The following is a 21,783-nucleotide window of genomic DNA, read 5'->3' on the forward strand; positions in this document are numbered from 1 at the left end:
TATATATATATATACACACGCATACACACACACACACACACACACAGAGACTATATATATATATAGTCTGTGTGTGTGTGTGTGTGTGTGTGTGTATGTGTGTGTATATATATATATACACACAGTATAAGTTTTAAACAAACAATTTAATACTGGTACACAATGATGATGATTGTGAAGCTTGGTTGAGGTGGAGGAGTCAGAGTGTGGGATATTTCCCAGGGAATACCTTGCTGCTAAATGATGAATTAGCAATTGGCTGAGCCCTCAAGGGTTAACTCTCACACTCAACAAGGCAGCAGGAATGGAGGGAGGGGAGACAGCATCGCAGACAGAGACAGAGACACACACCGTGTGTGTGTGTGTGTGTGAGAGAGAGAGAGATGCACATTTCTCCTTTAAGTACGCTGACCCTACTCTTAAGTACACTGCCTTGTTAATTAGATCAGCTTGCTGAGACTGCAGCTGCTGCCAGCAAGCTCCCTCCATCCTGAGCCCTGTTATGTGTCCCCCCTGCTCTATGGAAGATAGGGTAAGCAGGGTACAGGAGCAGGTGGGAGGGGGACACCCTGACATTAGCCCCCCTCTTCCTTCCCTCCCCCCCGCACAGCAAGCAGGAGTCTCGGGGAGCAGCTCCAAGGCAGAGGGCAGGAGCAGCACATGGCAGTGGGGGGGAGAGACAGGTGAACTGCCGGCAATTGCTAGCCTGCTGGGCAGCTGCTGCACAGGAAACTTAGGGGTGCAGGGAGCTGATTGGAGGGCTGCCGGTCCACCCTGGTTCCAAGCCCCACCAGATAGCTGCAACAGGCTGCTCTTCTTGCAAGCAGTGGACAAAGCAGGCAGCTGCCAAATGACGTTAACCAGGATGACTTTAAGTGAGGAGTTACTGTAGATGATATAACTGGTCCTATGTCCAATGCAGTTTAATACAATGTATCATCCTAATAATCAAAACTGCTTTAACTGTTTGTCAGTGGCAAATGTCTAGTTACTGAAATGCACCTTGTTAACAGGAAATTATCCCACCCAAAGCTGGTACAGCTTTATGGAGTGTGCATACAGCACAAGCCTCTCTACATAGTGACTGAGTTCATGGAAAATGGCTGCCTGCTCAATTACCTTCGGCAAAGACAAGGGAGGCTTAACAAAGAAATGCTATTAAGCATGTGTCAGGATGTCTGCGAAGGGATGGAGTATCTAGAAAGGAATAGATTTATTCACCGTGATTTAGTAAGTACAGCAGGCCCTCTGTAATTTGCAGTGACAGTAACAAAATACATGTCATTACACCTTATGGGCACTAATGTATTTTGTAAGTGTTGTTTAACTACTGCAGGATCCAATGGACCAACAGTGTGTTATTTTGATGAATATATCTGTATTGTTGTATTCTGACAGTGAAACATTTCTGATGCTCACTCATTTTTATTGTGGTTTGTGGATTTTGTAACATTATGTTTAAGGTATTAACCCTTAAAATGTGCATATGTGTGTGGTGTGCTGCATAAATTAATGTATTTAAACTGCTTGCTATAAATGTTCTTAAGTTCTGTAGGCAATTGCTGCTGTTGAAAATTCACAGCTGTATTACAACTTCCTTTAAACAAAAGATATTCCCGAAGAGTTAGAGAACACTTAGTGACTGAATAGAGTGAGAGAAAGTAACAGTGTTATCTGAGGCCTTGGCTACACTTGCAAGTTACAGCGCTGTAAAGCCTCCCCCAGCGCTGGCAGAGCATTTGCAGCACTGTATCTCCCTGGGTACACCGCTGCAGGTACTCCACATCTCCGAGAGGAATAACAGCTGCAGTGGAGTGGCTACGACTCACAGGTGTGAGTGTAAACGCTTGCAGCGCTGTACTAATCACCTTGTCAAGTGGCCAATCCTCTCCATTGTTGTGACCGGCTGCAGGAATGCGGAAGTGCCAGTTTCAAAGCTTGTACTGAAGACAAAAGCAAACAGTTTGCAGCTTGCTTTGAGTGAGTAAACGAATGAGCAGGGGGCCCGGGAGTTCGGAACTTGCAAAATAGAGAGCTGACATGCTCCAAAAAGCACTCTCTCTCCCCCCACACTCCCTGTCACAATCCACCCCTCCCCCCCGTTTTGAAAAGCACGTTGCAGCCACATGAATGCTGGGATAGCTGCCCATAATGCACCGCTCCCAACACAGCTTAAATGTTACAAGTGTGGCCACACCACTGCGCTGACAGCTGTCAGCGCTTTTCCCTACTCAGCTGTACGAAGACAGGTTTACCTCACAGCGCTGTACAGCTGCAAGTGTAGCCAAGGCCAAAGAGTGATGTCCAAATACTGTGTTGTCTTAACACCTCCTTATCATCAACTGATCTTGTGCTACAACACAGACATCTTAGTGTAACATCAGAACATCCTGCCAAAACTATTTTGGCTCCGTTTTAACTTTGCTTTAGTTTGGCTTTGTTTGATGTGAGACATCTAGAGGAACATTTAAGCAGATAAACACTGTATGAATAAGAACGATAAAGAAGCGATATAATATTTTTTTATTGGACCAACTTCTGTTGGTGAAAAGAGACAAGATTTCAAGTATACAGAGCTCTTCTTCAGGTCTGGGAAAGGTACGCAAAGTATCACAGCTAAATACAAGATAGAACAGATTATTTAGCAAAAATGGTTAACACATATTGTAAGAGACCATTCATAGTGAAGTGGCCCCTTAACACCTTTACAATCATAGAGGTGATCCCAAAGATGTGGGATTAGTGGGATACAGATTGTTGTAATAAGCCATAAATCCAGTGTCTGTATCAAGACCATGATTTTTAATATCTAGCAAAGTTATGAATTTAAGCTCCCAGGCTTGTCTTTTGAGGTGTTGTGAAGGTTTCCTTTGAGGACGAGGACTAAAGAGGTCAGATATGGAGTGATCATTTTGTGAAAAATGTTCACCCACAGGTGATATGAAGTTTTTGTCTCTGATTATTTTTCTGTGTGAGTTTGTTTGAGAGCGTAGTGATTGTCTGGTTTCACCCAGTTGTTATTGTGGCATTTAGTACACTGCATGAGAGAAACCACATGTTGTGATAGGTATGTGTGGGACCCATGGATATTGAAAGGTGCGTTGTGGGGGGTATTCAATACAAAATTTAGTCTCTCTGGTATCCTGGGACCAACATGGCTACAATAACACTGCAAACTGCATGAGTAAAGTACTAGCGAGCTGTTGCATTTTTCTCAGGATGCTTTAGTTAGATTTCAGATATGTTTTTCTCATTTTCCTGCAGGCTGCAAGGAACTGTTTAGTCAATGCCAAGAACATAGTTAAAATATCTGACTTTGGAATGACAAGGTATGCAGCAATTGTGTATAACAACAGTATTGAATCTTAACTACACTGGGAATATTTTCAACTAGCAATAATAAGGCCTTGAATTAACCTCCTAGCTTGCAAAACTGCCAGTATCAGTTATTTTGCATGTAGGTACTGCCAATGGAATTGTCTCTCATCTCTTTGATTCCCTTGTACTTTGGTGCACACACTAAGGAGCACATTTTCTAAAAGTTACCTCTATTTGTGCATACATAGATCCCTGCATGTGCATTCTTCAAGCATTAATACTTTGCTCACAGGTATTATAATCTTTCAGCTGCTCATGCAGTTTAGTGTTGGAAAAGTGCATGTAATTGTGTTTGTGCACAGATTTGTGCACACACAAAGGTTGGGTTGAGGGCCCTTTTAAAATATGGGTTTATCATAGTGTCTGATACTAAAAGCTTCTAGCTAAGACAATCTTAGCACAGCACCTATGGGCTTGTCTAGAGGGAATCACCCTTCTAGTACACCTGGCAGGGCTGTTGCACGCACATCATAAAGGTTCCCATTCAAGCCTCATCTGCAAGGCTGTCTGTGGGGTGCAGGGAAGGTGGGTAGAGAGGAGCTTCTGCCAATCTGCCCTGGAGGAAAATTCCTTCCTGACCCCAAATATGGTGATCAGCTAAACCCTGAGCATGTGGGCAAGACTCACCAGCCAGACACTCAGGAAAGAATTCTCTGTAGTAACTCAGATCCCACCCCATCTAACATCCCATCACAAACCATTCGGCATATTTACCGCTAGTAGTCAAAGACAAATTAATTGCCAAAATTAGGCTATCCCATTATACCATCCCCTCCATAAACTTATCAAGCTTAGTCTTGAAGCCAGATATGTCTTTTGCCCCCACTACTCCCCTTGGAAGGCGGTTCCAGAACTTCACTCCTCTGATGGTTAGAAACCTTCGTCTAATTTCAAGTCTAAACTTCCTGATAGCCAGTTTATATCCATTTGTTCAATGCCAAGAGGATCCACTTTTCTCATGAGCTCCAAGGGTGCTGCTCCCTTTTGCCCCCCTTATCTCACCGCAAAGTTCATTGTCTGTTTCAAGAGCCAGGGAAAATGCAGACTCCATCCCCCATCGTGATTATTATGCAGTCATTGCCCCTACTTCCTAGCTTGATGGCTTTGTTTACCTTATATTTAAATGCACTTTTTATTGTCTTTTGCCTGACATCAAGCTGATCAGACAAGTAAACACACATTCCTTTATCTAGGGCAGGCTTGGCTTATGTCCTGCCTGCCAAACACATTTTAAGAAAATATTTTCAGCACATAACTCTTTGTATGTACTCCATATATACAGTACACAATGATTTTTGGGATCAGCATGTTACCAGTTTGCATGAGATACTTAATTGACACCTTTTTGATACAGATTATGACAATGGTATGTTGGGGGTAAAGAATGTGTTAGGCCTCATGTTGTTACAGTATGGTGTACCCTCTGCCAGTTGGCACTGCAGGGCTCCCAGAGGCACACGTTACAGCATTTAGAACAGTAGGTTCAACATATTTTCCTTATCTACACTAATAAGTCAGTTAGCTTTACCATATCTTGCTTGCAAAGAGTACCGGGACTACTTCAAGTATTGCATAATCAGGGGAATTTAATTACACCTCTCCTGATGAATCTCATAGGCCAGGGGTGGCCAACCTGAGCCTGAAAAGGAGCCAGAATTTACCAATGTAGATTGCCAAAGAGCCACAGTAATAAGTCAGCAGCTGCCCATCAGCTCCCCCACCCCCCGTGTCTCCCACCCACTGGCAGCCCTCTCCACACCTCCCGACATAGGCGCCGACTGCATGGGTGCTCTGGGGCTGGAGTGGGTGCTCCACACCCATCGGCAGCCAAGCTCCCCCTCCTCACCTCTTTGCCCCCGAGCGTGCCACATCCCCGCTCCTCTCCCTCCCTCCCAGCGCTTCCCGCCTCCCTCCCCACCACCTAACAGCTGTTTGGCGGTGCTTAGAACTTTCCAGGAGGGAGAGGGAGAAGTGGGGATGTGGTGCGCTCAGGGGAGGAGGCGGAGAAGAGGCAGGGCAGGGGCAGTGACTTTGGGGAAGGGGTGGAATGGGGGTGGAGGGACAAGGGCAGTGCAGGGGTGGGAAGAGGCAGTGCAGAGGTGGGGCCAGGGGGTCGAGCAACCACCGAGCGGAGGGGAAGTCGGCGCCTATGCCTCCCGATCAACTGTTTTTTGTGGCGTGCAGGAGGCTCGGGGGGAGGGGGAGAGGGAGGAGCGAGGGCACGGCAGGCTCAGGGGAGAGGGCGGGAAGAGGCAGAGTGGGGGCAGGGCCTGTGGCAGAGCCAGGGGTTGAGCAGTGAGCACCCCCTGGCACACTGGCAAGTTGGCGCCTGTAGCTCCAGCCCTGGAGTCGGTGCCTATACAAGGAGCTGCATATTCATTTCTGAAGAGCCGCATGTGGCTCCGGAGCTACAGGTTGGCCACCCCTGTCGTAGGCTCTATTGGCACATACGTCCGTGTGCAATTCAATTCACACATTTAATATAAAGCTTTTTACTCACATGACTTATGTGTATATAATCTATGATATGATTTGGTATACATTATTCTCTAAGTGATTTTCACCATTTTATTTAAAGTCAATTACCAAAAAAGTGCTACTGTATTTCTCACTAATCTATCTGGGTATTTACATCATACTTAACTCTGTGGTATCTGAACACTTAATTAGCTGTGGCGGTAAACATGCAGAATTCTGCTGACAGAAAAGTTAAGCACATATGGCTAACAGTGAATCTTGTTTGAATTAATCCAGAGGTTTGACAGCAGGAAATCACAGATTACAGATTATGAAGCTGATTCTTCATTCATTTATGCAATTATAAATCATAGAATATCAGGGTTGGAAGGGACCTAAGGAGGTCATCTAGTCCAACCCCCTGCTCAAAGCAGGATCAATCCCCAACTAAATCCCCAAATTGCCCCTTCAAGGATTGAACTCACAATCCTAGGTTTAGCAGGTCAATGCTCATATGTAACTCCATTAAAGACAATGGAGTTATTATTATAAAACAGGTATAAAGTGTTAGGAGAATCATAGTATGTGCCTCACTGATATGGCAGCTGGTATCAATGAGATCTGGGAAGGGCAACATCTAAAAAAAAAATGTGAGTACTGGTCATGCATAATCTTTGTCTTTAATCCACTCTGGAATTCTTAGAAGTAACAGGTATTTCCATATGGACACTATTTCTGGAAGTGTTTTTTATAGAATCATAAATCATCTAAGAATATGTCACCTAAAGCATTTACCCAATACTTTAGATTAAATATATTATTACCTGGTTTCTTTAGATATGTTCTAGATGATGAATATATCAGCTCTTCGGGTGCCAAATTTCCAGTCAAATGGTCATCTCCTGAAGTTTTTCATTTCAACAAGTACAGCAGCAAGTCTGATGTCTGGTCATTTGGTGAGTGCGTCAGTTTAAACTAATTTGCAACACATCACTTTGCTCATAAAAACTGCAGCACATAACTTTTATAGTAAATTATTTGTTGCACAGTTACAACTATCTTGAGTTTTAATGAGTCAGTTTCATATTAACAATCTAGTCTAAATTGCAAGAGACTGTCCATTTTGAATAAAGCAGTGCTTCTTGGGTGGGATAGGGAGGCAGGAGGCCACGATCCAAAATTGAGGGGATGGAATAACTAGCCTCTTCCACAAGTTGGAAACTGAGGGCTCCCAATGGAAGGATTCCTAAGAAATTCCATGAGCTGAAATTTGCTGCGTTTATACAGGATCCATGGTTCTACAGTTCCATTGTTAAGAGAAAACATTGTCTACCAGACCACAATGCTTTATCTAAACCTCTTGTTACTTGAACTTAGCTTATGACTGCAATGTGGATTCTTTACAGTCAGAAGTCTTCACTTATCAAAATCCACATTCATCTCATAAATTCATAGATTCCCAGGCCAGAAGGGGCCATTATGATCATCTAGTCTGAACTCCTGTGTAACACAGGCCATAGATCTTTCCCAAAATAATTTGTAGAGCCAATCTTTTAGAAAAACATCCAATCTTGATTTAAAAATTGTCAGTGACAGATAATCCACCATAACCCTTTGTAAATTGTTCCAATGATTAATTACTTTAACTTTTTAAAATGTATGCCTTATTTCCCATCTTTGTCTAGCTTCAACGTCTAGCCATTAGATCATGTTATACCTTTCTCTGCTAGACTGAAGAGCCCATTATTAAATATTTGTTCCCCAGGTAGATCTTATAGACAGTAGTCAAGTCACCTCTTAACCTTCTCTTTGTTAAACTAAATAGATGGAGCTTTTTGAGCCTATTACTATAAGTCATGCTTTCTAATTCTTTAGTCATTCTCACGCTGACCCATCTCCAATTTATCAACATGTCACTGGGACAGCTCCACAGCTGCTATAAATTGGTGCAGCTACATTGAAGTCAATGTAGCTATTCTCATTTACATCAGCTGAGGATTGATCTAGTCCTGTCTCTCAATGCAGTTCAGATGTACAGTTGTTTCCTGTATTATCCAGGACACAACATCTCTAGTGTTCATGCATCTTAATATTATGGAATAGTTTTGTGAACATTTAATTTTCTGGATTATTCCTAGGAGTTTTAATGTGGGAAGTTTTTACAGAGGGCAAAATGCCTTTTGAAAATAAGTCAAATTCTGAAGTTGTCCATGAGATTTCCGAAGGTTACAGACTTTATCAACCATATCTGGCATCACTCACTGTGTACAAAGTCATGTACAGCTGCTGGCATGAGGTGTGTTTCTCTTATTTTCCTGTTCTGTATATTGATATTCCATCACCAGGGTCCTCATTCTAAATGTGTAGTTAAAGACAATCATTGAGAGCAGGGAAATTAAATACCTACTTTACATTTGTGATATCCTCAGAATCTTTGATGTGTTTTTCATCTATCCTGGCTAAGGTTAGAAGCTTCTGTTTCTTTTAACTATTAAAAACCAATAAATATAAATAATTCTTTACATCACATCAATCACCAGTCAATCTGATCACCTGACCCTCTGTCTGAATCCCTCCATGATCTTTCCCTTCTCCATCCCCTTCTCCCTATTCCATATCATCAAGGCCTTATATAACTATTTCCCAGCTTATATGTTGAACCTGGGGCATGGTTCTCTGTGGTCCAGTGCCTTGTGCAGTCATTTATGTGAGTACAAAGCATAGACAACTACCATTCTGATTTAGTAGTGTTTTACATTCACTTTGCATAGGTGTGAATGACTATACAAGGTGCAGGGCAGCAAAGAACCTGGCTCTACTCTTATTCCATCCCTTCCACACCCCTCTATTCTGGTAATGTTTCCTGACTTAATGCCATGTTTATCTGCTTCTCCCACAATTGTCTGTGCCTTTTTTTTGGCTTGCTTCCTTACGTGGAATTCCCTCCTAATATGGCCAACTAAACTACTAACCTCTCGTAATTTGACTCCCTCTGTAAGACCCACTTTTCCCATGCTGCTGACAGAAGTCTATAATTTTAAATATATAAAAATCTTTTTTAGATGTACTTTTAACTCTTCCATCTAAATAGGCACATGCCTAAAATGAGTAACAATGTAATCTTAATGCTGTAGCTCTGTCCTTCCTTCCCACATCTCCTCTCTAATGTGTATCTAACAGCTTATAAAATATCTGCTCTAGGTGTTGGATAGCTACAGTACTTCTAAGTTAAAGCTACTATATCTTAAGGGATTTAAACAGAAAATGCATAGTTTGCTCTCTTCTGGGATGCCTCCTGGGATGCTAGCCACATGCCATCTTTACCTTCCCTATATCAGCCAATGGAGCTTGCTGGCTGACTGTGCTGGGAAACATGCTCCATCCCTTGCAATGGTATAGCTCTGAGTCTGGGAGCACAGTATTCCAGAGAGCCCTGGTAGACACTGTGGCCTGGTCTACACTGGAGGAGGGGGTCGATGTAAGATACGCAACTTCAGCTACGGGAATAGCGTAGCTGAAGTCGACGTATCTTATTTCGACTTACGTCCCATCCTCACGGCGCAGGATTGACTGCCACAGCTCCCCCATCAACTCCACTACTGCTGCTCACCCTGGTGGAGTTCCAGAGTCGACAGGAGCGCGTTCGGGGATCGATATATCGCATCTCGTCTAGACGCAATATATCGATACCCAATAGATCGATCGCTACCCACCGATCCGGCGGGTAGTCTGGATGTACCCTGTGATTCTGAGGCACAGTGCTTCTCAGAGCCCCTATTAGGGTGGTGTGGCTATAGACAACTCCCAATGCAGGGCTGAAATGAATATCACCTAAACAGACCTTAGGGTTGGTCTACACTAGCGCTTAAGTCACTGTAACTTAAGTCGCTCAGGGGTGTGAAAAATACACCCCACTGAGTGACGTAAGTTACATCGACCTAAGCGCTGTCCACACTGGTGTTATGTCAGTGGGAGACACTCTTCCGCCAACATAGCTTCCACCTCTCACGGTGTAGTTGCGCTGATGTAGAGCTTGAGTGTAGACTTGCCCTTAGATTCACATTTAAAAGGTGTCTATGCTCATGATGCTGTTGTTCAGAAAGCACCCCAATCAGCTAACACACTTACATGACAAAGCCAAGATTTTCCTTAAAATGACAAACATACACATGTACATTTGCAGAAAGAAAAGTTGTAAGAGTGTTCTGGGTAGTCTGCTTATAAAAGTCTTTTCTTATGTCAGATCAGCCTGTACTATAGAGTTGCCCTCTGCTTTGTTTTTCAGAAACCTGACGGTCGCCCTGCTTTTGCTGAGTTACTTCAGACCCTCACAGATATAGCTGAGACTGGATAATCAGACTTTCTATACATATGTATTCTCATTGCAGAGATAGCATGAAGCCCCTCATGTGGTAATTCTCAGTCTTTTACAGTCCTAGCTAGTTATAGCCATCAGCAGCACTGTAAATATTGAGGAATCTGTGCAGTTAGTCTGTTTTTATTTTCAGGGTTCATCACATTTTTAGTGTTTTGGGGGAAATGGATAGTTCAGGGGATCGGTGATGGGCTCTTGACCTTTTTGCCACAAGGTTGCTAGTTCAAATCAAGACCAGGTTCATGATGATCAAGTCTATGCTGGAGAGGAATAACCAAGGTTCCTTCTAGTACATGGCACATAGGTCTAAATTGCACAACAAACCCTTCTGCTTTATATGGCAGATTTACACTAAATTCTGCAACAATGCCATTGATTAAGAAATCATTTGATAATTGGTCTGGCTCATAGATTGGGGAATGGGGACAGGTGGCAGCAAAAGAGACTTGAGCACCCATCATGGATTTCTATATGGGTATTGGAAAGACTAGGTGAGTGAGGTAATATCTTTTATTGGACCAACTTCTGCTGGTGAAACAGACAAGCTTTTGAGCTACAGAGAGCTCTTCCTCAAGTCACTGTACAGGTCGTCATACACATTTGAACACAGGACCTTAGGCACTGTAACACAGACTTCTGTCATTTGAGTCTAAAGAGCAACTTAAGATAGTAGAAATAGTAAGCTTTTGTCATCTAGCAGACCAGTCATTAAAGGGAGACAACCTAATTTGCCTGTGTGCTATACATTCTCTTAGAGGAGGGGTGGGAAGGCATGCAGGAAGAGGCAGATATCCTAATAGCTCTTACATGCCATCTGAATGGAATGCCACTCGAACAATTTAGGAGCTGCATAGCTGGTGAATGTGCCTGCTTGTGTGCCTTAGGAGCACGAGAAAACAACCACCATCTCCTGCAAGCTTGTTTTTGCTTTCTCCAAGGCAGTGTTTCCCATGCCACCCTTCTGCCTCTTGGAGCTGCATACTTAACTAACAGCCTCCTTCAGTCAGCTATACTGAACCCGCCCCCCCCGTGGCATGCCAGTGGACAAGCTGAAGAGATGGAAAATGAAACCTTTTTGTATTTGTGGTGCATAAGTAGTTTTTTGCAAAATCATGGCAAAAAGATAAGTTATCTGTCCCATTCGTGTAACCAATACTTGTTATAATTAGAACTCTGCTGTGAACAACAATTGCACTGGTACCTTTTGTTTTCCTTGTACATTGTATATTTGTGGTGACCAATGTTAGTGTGAGAAAAGCTTATTGTTTGTAGCTGTACCATCTGTTAAATTTATAATATAGAAGAGAAAGAGCACTAGAGAAAAGGAAAACTAAACTCACATACTGCGTATATAATCATATGTATTTATACATAGCTGAATGTATATATTTGTATTTTACAGCAACTTGTAGGGAGACAAAATATTTAAAACATATTGATTGAAGAACATTCTGCATGACTCCTACAGTTTTACCTTTTTATTCTAAATAAAAATAAACATTGTCAGTTTTTGGAATTATGCCCAATGATAGATTCCTTGGACTAAATTCAGCCCTGACGTAAGCCTGGGTAACTCCCACTGATGATAATAATGTGCAATATTTTTAAGCAATGTGATTACCTGCAGTTATTTGAAGAATGTAAATATCAAAGAGGAAGAGGAAATGTTTAATTATTTCATGTACGCCTTTGGAAAGTTGCCAGTTCTTTTGGCTGCATTGTGAAAGCATCTCAGTTTCAAGAGAAACTAGAGTTCCTTGTTCCTTTGTATAACCTTTTAAAATAATTTTAACCAAGTTATACCACTGTTTGCTCTTAGAATGGACTCCTAGTACATATTTTATTCCATATCAAATGTATGTCTGAATACAAATTGGTACAATACACTACAGTCAGGAGAAAAGAGTAGTGTGCCTGAAAAAACACAATGGATGCAAGTTTTCCGTTTAATTACTGCAATCCTTCTGCCCACTCCAGTGACATGTTAATCTTTTCAGCAGGTGTTGCTGTATAAACACAACAAAGAAATTATATCCATATTGCAAAGCATACGAGTATGTTGCAAATTGCATGAGGAGTTCTATAAGAGATCGTATTGAAGTGGTTTTGCTAAGTTGTTTGTTACTGCATGCCAATATGTAGCTAGGAGACATCACCCAACTGTGAAAGCAAAGAAGATAAGAAGTGGGAGGGCTGTGAGTTGAGCTTGTGACTGCTACACAGTGAATACATACAAATTGCTCAAATGTTTCCACGTGTGTTTCTCTGTTATGCTGAGCTGTAGTTTGCTTAGTGGGCCTTAGACCCTTTCAGTATTGGAAAGTAAGGTAAAAGGTGACTATTGTTGTAGAAAGCGAGAGCCTGAGACATAGGGCCTAGTATAAAAAGGCCTTGTGTAAGGCATAAGGCCCAAACAGAGTCAAGCCCTGCTACTATAAAGCACAATTAGCAAGAATCAGGCCAACTCAGGCCCTGCCCACTTACAAAGCAGAGTCTTGCTTTGCAGGTTCACTATCCAATAGTGGAACTTGGCAAGAATAGGGCTGGTGTTGCAAAAAACACAAGAACTCCTACACACTAAGTATTCATGTAAATACATTCTAGAAGAGTAGTCCCAGAACAGCCCGATACAGGTTTATGGTGTAAACACTCTCCAAAGATGACACAAGAACACACTGACCCCTCTTAAAGAAAAGGGCAGGATGACAGGGTGATGGATAGAGATGTTTTGATTGAACCAACTGGTACAAGGTAAAGGGTGGTAATTAACCACGGTGGAGGGGCAACGTGTAACTTGTTTGTATCAGTGTATAAAAGAGGAGTCTTTGTCTGCTTGAGGGGGGAATGGAAAGTCCTGCCATTCACTGAGCTGAGTCCATTGTCATAGGCATACATGTGCTAGTGTAACTGTAGACATTGATCCAAGGAGCTTGGCCCCTGCTTCATTGGCAATAAACTTGGCTGAGTGCCTTTGCTACAGAACTGAGCCTGTGGTCTTTTTGGGCAGTTCAATTGAGATCGGGGGGTTTGGTATCTGCACAGAGCCAGCACGGCAAACAGGAAGAACACACATATGCAACTACAAGTCCCTTTATTTATTCTGTTTTACTTTAATTGTGCATTTATGTTTAGCTCATGAAAATAGGTAAAGTGAGTTTTTAAAATGCTAGCAATATAAGTTTTAAGGATGTACTGGAAAGCCACGTTAAGTTTGGAAATCCCAGACATGGTCTGCAGATGCCCAGAGGGCACAGGTTGAAAATTACTGATCTACATCTTCTAAGTGACCACAAAGGGAAGAGTCAAAGGCCCCACTTATTGGCATGTGCAGCACAACTGGTCACTACATCTGAAGCACCTGAGCTTTGCCCACATATGGCATGGAAGGTCAAAATGAGGTGGCTGGACTGCAGTGGGCTAGAAGCAGTTAAATTAGAGAACAAATCCAAGCTAACTTTAATATGAGAGGCTCCCATGTTCACAAATCAATGAACTTGCAATCATTTTCTCAGAGAGCTGATCAAGGCACACCTATCCTGAAACTTTGGAGGAGAGAAGGTAGTAGTTTAGATAAATATAACCAAATTACAGTGTGTGATTTTATCAACTACTCATCTTCTCTTACCCATCCCTTCCCCCATCATATGCTATTATGATGTCAGTTCTTGCCTCCCTTCAGCGAATACCAACGGATACTAGCTTTCATTGTCCTCTTGTTAAAATTTTCAACTAGGGACCTTCCTGGTTTCTCCCATGTTTCCCCTCTTGCACGGGAAGTGTTCCCTGTAAACAAACAGCCACAGAGCTCATTGTCCTCCTTAAAACCCCCCTTTGCTGTGATGCCTACCAATCCCACCCCCCAAAAGCCATAACACACACAACAATGGGTAGACAGCTGATAAAGCAAGACCATTGCCTATCATGCTGACCAGTATTGTCTTGCGCTACCCACTCTGCCTGTACCCAGCTGTTGGCTCAGATCTTAAGATCCTTGGGACAGGGACAGTCTGTTTGTATAGTGCCTACCACAATGGGGTCCTGGTTCATAACAGGGTCTCCTAGAAACTACTGAAATACATAAATCTCTCTCCTACCCTAGTTATCACGGTTAAGTGACAGATACTAGAGGTTGTGTTGTCAGTATCTTACTGACCACTAACTTATCTCTCACTCAGATACCTTCTCAATATACAAAAACTTTAATTTGGAAGTAGTTAAGGTTGCCACACATTCTACTTGACATAACCCACAAAAACAAGTGAATGCAAAGTTAAACCACTTAGCCATACACACTCATTTCCTCCACACTATCAGTTCTGCAACTGCTGCTCACTATGCTCCATGTACCACACCCTCCAGGCTCTCCCTGAGCCTGCTCTTCTGTACGTACTCCTTTACCAGATTATTTCCCCCTCACCCCCCCAAAAAACAAAACAAAACCAAACCAACCCACCACACACACCTCCACTAGTTGGAGATGTTTGGTGCAGCAGCTGGTTGTGGTAGGAGAGGGCTGTTTTGTAAAGGGATGTGTGCAGAAGGGCAGTTAAAGGGGGGTGATGGAAGAATGGCATTCCTGGGGTGGGGGGGGAGTTCAGGATGCAATGTGTGCCTGTGGTGCATAATAGTTGTAGTAAATGCGTGCTTGTAATTGTAGGGGTAGAAATTATTACTGTCAAGGTAGCATAACTTTTCATGTCCTTGCTTTTGTGTCAGATACATAATGTATCTAGGAACTCTAACTGCTTCACAACCAACCACATTTTTTGTGTATTTGCTTGTTTGAAGAAAAAAATTGGGGGTGGGGGAGAAGCTGGGCAAGAGGTAGATTATCAGGACCAGGGGATGAGTGGCCTGGCATAGGGGTTAGCATCAGGCGGGGGCTGAAAGGTAAGGGGCCAGGAGCTAATTACCAGAAATCAGGCTGGGCTAGAATACTAGAAGGTGAAAAATCAAACCTGGAGGGCAGGGATCAAGAGTTGGTTACCATGAATCAAGCCGATTGAGGATACCAGGAGGTCAAGTTAAGGTGACAGAACCAGAGGGCAGGAACCTGAAGGCAGTTACTAAGAGTCAGGATACCAGGAGGTCAGGATCAGAGGGAGGAACTGGTAAACACCAGCCCAGCGGTCGACACAGGAGGAAGTCCAGTTGTATGGACAACTTAGTGTTTTGGCATAACTAGGACTGTGAGACCATCAGGAGCCTTGGCGCTCTCCCAGTCAGAGACTAGAGGTCAGGCTTGTACCCCAGTTGGACTTAATGGACCTGGCTCCCAGCTGCCATCTCTGAGCTGCTGGGGTGGAAGATTGGAGTATGGAGACTCTCAGGAACCGCACAAATCTTGGGTTTGAAACTGGTAGGGCCCCAATATGGATGGATCTATGAGGGATAACTACAGCTACTGACAGGGAAGATTTTAATCCCTCAGCAGTTTCACATGAATGCTTAGGTAATTTTTATGCTGTAGGGAAAGTCTAGCTCCTGAGGGAGGGAGGACATACATAGCTATAACTAGTAATTGCTGAAAGTCACTTTAAATCCAAATTAAAGAAACATCACCAGTTGCCCCAGATCTGCTCAGGATTCACCTCTCACAGGTTTTGTGTAGATAAAACTTTAAAAAACAAAACAAAAACACACAACACAAGTCAGTCAACAATGAGAAGTAGAAATGCCACAGACAAATTTCAGCCAGAGCCCAATTTTCAAGAGTTTTATTAATTATAATAAAGAAAAACCAAACAAAAGCTACTCAGAAAATTCAAAGGGCATAAAAACTGACCTTGGGCAAAATTACACATAGATAGGTCATCTACTTTTAGATTAAAAAACCATGAATTTATATCCCATTTTAGAATGCAGTCCTAACTATGGAGTCATAGCCATCACCTCCATAATGTATTTGGGTAGAAGTTATGTATATCTGCATGTCAATTTATGGGATTTTGAGGGGGGGAATGGGTGCATCTATATTTTTGCAACTATACCCATTGTGTCCTCCTTTGAAAAATATGCCTTTACATGCTAGTCTATTGTTGAGGGGTATTTCCAGGTCCCTGAAAACACTAAGAGGATATTGGCTATAATAAGGTTTCAAAATCAAGTTCATAGAGTATAAATATTTATAGTTATCCTGAACCATTTAGGGGCAGGACTTATAATTCATGAGCATCCTGTCTGTGGGAGAGCAGAACCATTGTTCCACCCAGTGGTGTATGAATGACTCTCTCTGGTTTAATCTCTGGAAACATATCAGTTACAATTAATGTAGGAAATTCATTGATTTGGGTTGTTCCAATGTCAACTCCATGCCAGGAATGGGCATTTCCTGCATGACCACTAATATGTTCAGAAGTCCCAGGACCATTTGATGTGTTCTTACACTTCTTGCACCACATTCTAAGGCACCCATAGAGCAGTACCATGGCTAATATGATAAAAAGGACACTGCTGATGAGCCAAATAACCATAGCCAGGTCAATCATCTTGCTGGCTGGAAACACAGCATCTCTGGCCATTGTATGAAAAATGGTACACTGACCTCTAGAAGGCTCTATCCCCTGGCAATGCAACACACAGGATATAGTTTGTAGATCGTGTTAGCCTCTGCAAGGTCAGGAAGTCATGGCTCAAAAAGGTACAAGTTCCTCCTAGTGAAAATTCTGTCACAAAACACCAGACAAGATGCTGTTCCAACTGGACCAGTATAGGACTGTAAAACTCATTAGGATAGGTATAATGGTCGCCCACAAAGCTGAAGTAAGGATGATATTCTTAATGTTAAAAGAATTATGATGATGAAATTATCTGAAAGAAGAAACACATTTGATATTTTAAGATGTTATACAACACACATTTCTGTGCAGATGCACCTAAAGTGATTTATCTAATATACATTTTAAATACAGACCTAAATGTATTTCGACACTGGGAACAGAAATACCATAACCTATTTATAACACTTAGCTGGCTAATGAAAAAAAACTCTGCCCTGTTATACAAAAGATACAATTTAATGCCCATCTTGGGTTTAGATTTAGTATTACTTTGATACCAATGTCATCTTATTGCTACCTATTATATAAGAAAAAAAAATATGTTTTGTGGCAGAAGAAGCTAGCTAATTCATCTATGGCTGTCTCCTTCTTTGTGTAAGCAGTTATGCCATAGCATCTTTTCACATTAAAGATATAGACAACACTTTTAAAGGTGATGTATTTTGCCAGTTACTTCCTTTATACATTAGTGGTTTTACTTATGAAACAGAAAAAAAAAAAAAAAAAAGCTGTGGCATTAATGCAGGAAAGTCCCCAACAGTCACATTCACACTTTAAAGCAAGCACTACTACAATGTTTTGTTATGAGCCACAGTTAGACTATTTAATGTTTGTTTTTATTAGGAACTAACAGCTGCTATTGCTTTCCTGTTGTCTTAGAAACACCCCTCTGCCCTACCATAGTCCATATCAGTAAAAAGCTAAACTCTGGAATGGATTGTGCCAGAAGCTGGGTTGATAGTTACCTGTTCTGTTCACTCCCTCTTGGACACCTGGCATTGACCAATGTCAGCAGACAGGATACTGGGCAAGATGGACCTTTGGTCTGACCCAGTATGGCCATTCTTATGTGCAGTGAGCTGGACTGGAGCCATTTGCATCACACTTACCTTGACACACATGCACCACATAAAGAGGTTATTCATCTCCATACAGCCGAGAGAGAGAGTCACAGAATAATTCAGAAGAGCAGGTTCCTTTTTCCTGGGTAGAATTCGTGTCTCTGAGAGGAAAAACACAAAAACAAACAAAAGGTTATTGAACATTTGTGGCTTAGTTCTGCTTTCCAAAAAGATGACATCCCTCACTCCACAGATTGCAAAACCAGCTGCCATACTCAGATGTCAGCACTGTAGTTGATTTCACAAGCTGCAGAGCAATGGATACTTACATGCTGGAGAAAACTTGTGTTAGAGCAAGACTTAAAAAGAAAAAAAGCGAGCACTTAAACGGGGTCGTAAGTCCATATTTAGATACCTAACTAAGTGACTTAATTTTCAAAAGTACTGAGCATCCAGCAGCATCCTCTCAGAAATAATATGTGACAACCTAACTCAATGAGAGTTGGATCAGGTGATACCAGTCAGCTCTGTGTTCTTGGGGAACCAGGGAGCAGTATCCAGCCTGTCTGACTCATGAAAGCTCTCACCCCCACCCAGCCTCTGCTTAAACCAAAACGCATCAGAGAAAAGACTTGCAGAGAGCAATGAAGGGCAGATGGGAGACACACCTAGACCCCTCCTGACAAGGTTGACAACATTAAGACATCTCCATTAGCATACAGAAGGAAGAACAGAGACAAGTCCCCTAGCCTCATCTGCATGAAAGATGGGACAGGAAGACATCTCAATTTGCATACAGAATAGAGAACAGAGAACTGCACTGAACTCCAGGACCAGAAAAAGCAGGGACACACTGCATCATGGGAATCTCCACTCCAGATGTTAATGAACCTATGCTTGCTGTAAGCATGTGCAGACTCACCCCGGTGGCACCTCCTGCTGGTCATCCAGGGAATTCGCTCTGCCAGCCTTGGAGCGCCCTCTTCAGGCTGGTGTCTCACCACTACTGCTGGCTCCCATGTCCCTACCAGACCCTGGTGCCCCTTTAACTGGGTGCTGCCCCCTGGCAGTACCCCCACAATTCTGGGTCTTCCCCTCCCAGGGGAACCCCCACCCACTATCCCCATTTCACCTCAGAATATGGCTACTGCCAGTCACCATCTAGCCCCCACTCACTGGGGCAGACTGCAATGTATATGCCATTCATCACTGGCAAAGGGGGGTTTGGACCTGCTGCCTTTGCCTACACCAGGCTACCCATCTGTAGCCCTACTACCTGGCCTGGCCTTTATCAAGGCCTGCAGCCTGGGGGTTCTCCAGGCTGGAGCTCCCCAGCTGATCTAGCCTTTCCCCAGTCCTGCTCCACTCTAGGTACCTTGCCCAGAGTCGAAGCAGCCAGGCCCTTCTCCCTCAACAAACAGAGGGAAACTGTTTGCCTGCCCCTGGCTTCCCTGCCTTTATAGGGCCAGCTGAGTCTGTTTGGGGCATGGCCCCAGCTGCAGCCACTTCCCCCAATCAGCTCAGCCTTAAGAGCTACTTTCTCCAGCCACAGCCCCCTCCCAAGGCTATTTTTCAACCCCTCTGGATGGAGCAGGGTGACCACCCCGCTACACTGCCCACACCCAACTCAGCAATTATCAGACCAATTCTAGTAATGAATCCTTGATTGATATCCAAAATACTGAAGCATCCTAGTTGCATTGTGAGCTCCCTGGAAGAAAACACCACCCATAGCCAAGAGTGATCAGCTCCTATTGTCTAGCCTAAAGAAAACCCTTGAGTCATCAGTTTACCCATAAACAAATCTAGCATTCTCCCTTGAACCATTGTATTTTCTCTACAAAAATCCCTAGAGCTCCATATGAAAACACAAGTGACACAAGCAGTACATTGATAGAATTACAGATCCTGCCCCGAGAAGAGTAACCCGAATAAATGAGCATACCCCAAAGTAACGGGCAAATATGGTAACACAGGGACCAAAGAACAACTGAGAGAATGAGAACCCAACTGTGACGGGTTGGATCACAGAAACCCCCTTGGGAGCTGCCACCCGATGTGCAAAGACTACCTCTGCTCCTGTTTTTCCTGCCAGCTCAGGACTCCAGCACCCTGTCTTGCTGAGCCAGACACTCCTGTCTGCTCCAACACAGACCCAGGGTCTGAATCACTTGCCCCAAAGCTGCAAGTTTACCTGAAAACAGCTCACAGAAGTGTGCTTGTCTATAGCACTTAGATACTCAACTCCCAATGGGGTCTAAACCCAGATAAATCCGTTTTACCCTGCATAAAGCTTATGCAGGGCAAACTCTTAAATTGTTCACCCTCTATAACATTGATAGAGAGATATGCACAGTTGTTTGCTCCCCCAGGTATTAATACATACTCTGAGTAAATTACTAAATAAAAAGTGATTTTATTAAATACAGACAGTAGGATTTAAGTGGCTCCAAGTAGTAACAGACAGAACAAAGTAAGTCACCAAGCAAAATAAAATAAAATGCGCAAATCTATGTCTAATCAAACTGAATACAGATAATCTCACCCTCAGAGATGCTTCAGTAAGTTTTTTCTCAGACTGGACACCTTCCAGGCCTGGGCACAATTCTTTCCCCTGGTACAGCTCTTGTTCCAGCTCAGGTGATAGCTAGGGGATTCTTCATGATGGCTCCTCTCTCTCTTTGTTCTCTTCCACCCCTTTATATATCTTTTGCATAAGGCGGGAACCCTTTGTCCCTCTGGGTTTCCACCCCCGCTCTCCCACTGGAAAAGCACCAGGTTAAAGATGGATTCCAGTTCAGGTGACATGATCACATGTCACTGCAAGATTTCATTGCCCACTTGCCAGCACACACATATACAGGAAGACTAACAGGTAAACACAGCCATCTGCAGACAATGGTCCTGGTTAACGGGAGTCATCAAGATTCCAAACCATCATTAATGGCCCACACTTCACATAATTACAATAGGCCCTCAGAGTTATCTTTTATATTTCTAGTTTTAGATACAAGAGTGCTACATTTCTACAAATAGGATGACCACACTCAGTAGATTATGAGCTTTGTAATGATACCTTACAAGAGACCTTTTGCACGAAGCATATCCCAGTTGCATTATATTCACTTATTATCAAATCTTTATAAAAGTATCCCAGTTACAATATATTCACTTATTATCATGTTTTTATAAAACCATATAGACTGCACAACGTCACACCAACGACATCACTGCAACTTACTTCCAGGGCAGTTAAACCTATGCATGAATGCCAGAATGCAAAAGGTTACAAAAGGCAATATCATACCAAAAGATATGATCTTGAATACATATGCCTTACATAGATTACAGTCATTATTTTCAACGGGAGCTGGTGACATATGAAAGTGGATAGGCAAAATGGAAATATAATAGGTGCACTCAAAGCCAGATCACAGCATTTGATAAAGCTCTATTTGTCTCAGAGTCCAAACTATGTAAGGAATGGCTATTGATTGCTATAACTAATGGTTCCCAGCTATGTCATCACTTCCTTTGACTCTTTACTATTGTATCTGTTTTATGAAGCTTTAAGTGTAGAATATTTAATTTGTCTGTTGAGTGCCCCCTTTGTCAGGGGAGGGGGATTCATTATAAAAGAAATGTTTTGGAACAACATCTTATCACAGGAGGATTGCAGTTGCCAGATAACGTGAGTCCAGAGTACATAATATAAAGCTACAAATGCAATTGGTTCATGGTAGTGAAATGGATATGGATGAGAGGACAATCAGGGTCCAGACACCCCAGGGGGAAAAACAGGCAGTTGAATTAACTGATTACAATACAATAATATTGTACTACAAATGTGTATTGAGTAAGGTCTTTTATGAAAACTGATGAAACGCTAGTCATGCATATTTTGCTGGGGTACGTACAGTATATAAACGGTTATGTATGTATGCTGCAAATA

At 42.7% G+C, this 21,783-nt stretch overlaps 1 protein-coding gene across 1 annotated transcript in view; it reads left to right on the plus strand.

Moving 5' to 3' along the window:
• The window catches only part of TXK (TXK tyrosine kinase), a 41,153-nt gene extending 28,110 nt beyond the window's left edge, over positions 1-13,043 (plus strand). Inside the window, exons 11-15 of the mRNA XM_034772799.1 lie at positions 1,014-1,230; positions 3,265-3,329; positions 6,673-6,791; positions 7,974-8,131; positions 10,121-13,043. Of these exons, the coding sequence (XP_034628690.1) occupies positions 1,014-1,230; positions 3,265-3,329; positions 6,673-6,791; positions 7,974-8,131; positions 10,121-10,189 (628 nt within the window). The 3' untranslated portion in view covers positions 10,190-13,043. The remainder of the gene's footprint in view (positions 1-1,013; positions 1,231-3,264; positions 3,330-6,672; positions 6,792-7,973; positions 8,132-10,120) is intronic.
• The last annotated feature ends 8,740 nt before the right edge of the window (positions 13,044-21,783 follow it).

Source organism: Trachemys scripta, chromosome 5 (assembly GCF_013100865.1).
Source record: "Trachemys scripta elegans isolate TJP31775 chromosome 5, CAS_Tse_1.0, whole genome shotgun sequence".
Taxonomy (NCBI): Eukaryota; Metazoa; Chordata; order Testudines; family Emydidae; genus Trachemys; species Trachemys scripta.